Source organism: Branchiostoma floridae, chromosome 4 (assembly GCF_000003815.2).
Source record: "Branchiostoma floridae strain S238N-H82 chromosome 4, Bfl_VNyyK, whole genome shotgun sequence".
NCBI lineage: Eukaryota > Metazoa > Chordata > Leptocardii > Amphioxiformes > Branchiostomatidae > Branchiostoma > Branchiostoma floridae.
Window position 1 is genome coordinate 19,302,350 of NC_049982.1, and position 2,352 is coordinate 19,304,701.

At 42.3% G+C, this 2,352-nt stretch overlaps 2 protein-coding genes across 2 annotated transcripts in view; both read left to right on the forward strand.

Moving 5' to 3' along the window:
* The window catches only part of LOC118413255 (mannosyl-oligosaccharide glucosidase-like), a 52,579-nt gene that overhangs the window by 1,408 nt on the left and 48,819 nt on the right, over positions 1 to 2,352 (forward strand). The gene's annotated exons all lie outside the window — the stretch shown is intronic.
* Positions 14 to 2,135, forward strand: LOC118413265 (dermatopontin-like). The gene is made up of 2 exons (XM_035816514.1): positions 14 to 1,461; positions 1,955 to 2,135. The coding sequence occupies exons 1-2, from the start codon at positions 979 to 981 to the stop codon at positions 2,102 to 2,104; spliced, it is 633 nt and encodes a 210-aa protein (XP_035672407.1). The 5' UTR covers positions 14 to 978; the 3' UTR covers positions 2,105 to 2,135.

Here is a 2,352-nt window from a genome sequence, read left to right on the forward strand (position 1 = left end):
TTCTGGCATGAGCAAGCAATCCTTACTAGTATGCTAGTAGTGTAAGTCATCAACTTTTCCGTGACTGTGCCATCTCTCTCTAGTGTAAGCTTCCAATGATGTTAAATGCCAAGACGTGAAGTTAATCTGATTAGCGATTGCAATATATAGTCTTCCCATAAAGTGCACGCATGATATATTGCAGGCATATTGTTATTTTGTGTAGAAAGTGTTGTTTTTAATTTGTTTTGACTGTTTATCGATATCGTTGTTCAGGACTTAAAGCCAGTAAATTATACACTCCAGTGACACGTTTATAATTAGATCTAAGTTGTTATTAGTTGCCCCAGCGTGCGCCGTCCAGAGTTGCTAGCAGACACTTGTGAAACTGTACCTTTTAGTGCAACCACCTGATTTATGTTACTGTGAATGTTTTATCAGTTTTGAATAAATTTTTTCTTTAAAAACATGGACTTGTGAAATGACTTTTTCTCGACATCCATTCTGGGAGCAAGATACATATGTATGATGCTGATACCTGTATTTCCGTAAGAACGTTATTGTAAAAGAAATAACTTACTTTGCCAAAGATCCTTTTGCTTGAATTTCAACTATGACTATATTCGTCGGCCGATTGATTTGATATACATGTAGGATCATATAGACGGGTCCTTTGGTGAAAAATAGCGGAGGGTATTTCAAACTTCAGTCAGACTACTAGTATCAAACTGTCACCAATGATGATACAACAGAAAACACAAAGAACATCAAATAAATGTGCAATATAACGTTGCGGCAAAAGGTGACCACGTGACAAAGAGACTACTTTGCAAAAGGCACCTCTAAGATTGACACCGGATGTGAGCTTTAGTGTCATTGAACTTATAGACACTGCAAAAAAATGATAACCGCCGTTTCCGTATTGGCAGCCGTTTGTGAAAATTTACATACGCCTCCTTCTCAGAATGCGGAAAGAAATCTGGCAAGCCACGTGTTTAAATGGATATAAAGCTAGGAAAGGTCCTGAAGAGATTTACTTTAGATTTTGCTCTTGACATGGCGTCTCTTCTCGTCCGCGCTATCCTGACCATCGCCGTGGTGGGATTGTTGTTCGCGCAGGACGCCGCCTTTTGGCTCAGGCGAGGTTCTCGTCGCCCCCGTCCCCGTCCCCAGCCCCGCTGCCCGGACCCCACCGCCGTCCTGCCGGGCGCACAGACCACCTGGGACGACACCTTCACGTTCCTGTGCCCGGATTTCCAGGTCATCAGACGTATCCGGAGCGCTTACTGCAACACGGCTAGAGACAGGGTGTGGCGGTTCGACTGCGAGTCCATCCCCGGCGTGTCCGTGTTCCATGAGCTGTTCTGGTCCGGCTGGGTGAATAACTATGGTGGCATCATGAACTACCAGTGTCCGTTTAACGCCATCATCACGGGGTTTAAGAGCCAGCACAACGATGGCAGGGAGGACCGCAGGTGGAATGTGAGTTTCTGACAGTCTGACGGTTTCTTCTTTTCTTAGATTTTAATAAATCGTAAAATATAATGATTTTTTTTCTTTAGAGCATCTGCAATCTGATGTAAAATTGATTGCGTTGTAAATTTCAGAACATCCTGAATATTTTTTTAAACAAAATTCTTTTCGGCTTTGTAGTAAACCAATGGCCTGTTGAGTAAGTTAGTCGAATTTTCCGAAGCTCGATGTTTCTGACTTAGGGAGACTTAAGAGATGCTGCTACTGTGGGCCAGTAGTTCAGTGCCTAGAAGTGGTTTTGCACTGAGCAAACTCCTTTAAGAAAATAGGCCGCTTTGCAACAGTGGCACTGACCAATGCCATACTTTTCGAGCAAATCGCTGTTAACACTGAAAGGGGAAGTTGAAAACCGCACATGTTATCGAGGGCATTTTCACTTATCAGTTTTTGATAGAGGTAATTAAATAAGTGATACTTACTATGCCATTCTCCCCTATCAAAGGTCCGGTGCTCCAAGGTCTACGATATGGTCACGTTTAACAACGTCCTGTCCAACGTCACCAACGAACTTGGCCTGCCGGGCGACTACAACGTTTCTGATGGCTTCTACCTGAGGGGCATGCACAGTTACCATGACAACGACTACGGGTAAATAAACAAATTTCATCACGTGCACGTTACATACATCTCAGTTGTTAGGCTTATAAACACCGTAAAAGAAATAGAGGTAACGTTAAGTTACAGACGATGTGCAGAAAGTAACCGAAGTAATCATTGGATTTAATGTCCAAAATATTTCACTTATAGACTTTTGAATGTAGCGGACACATTAACTTTTTGGCCTAGATGTGGACAGTATAACTCAAACAGTTTAGAATATTTTTTTCTGTTGAAAATCTA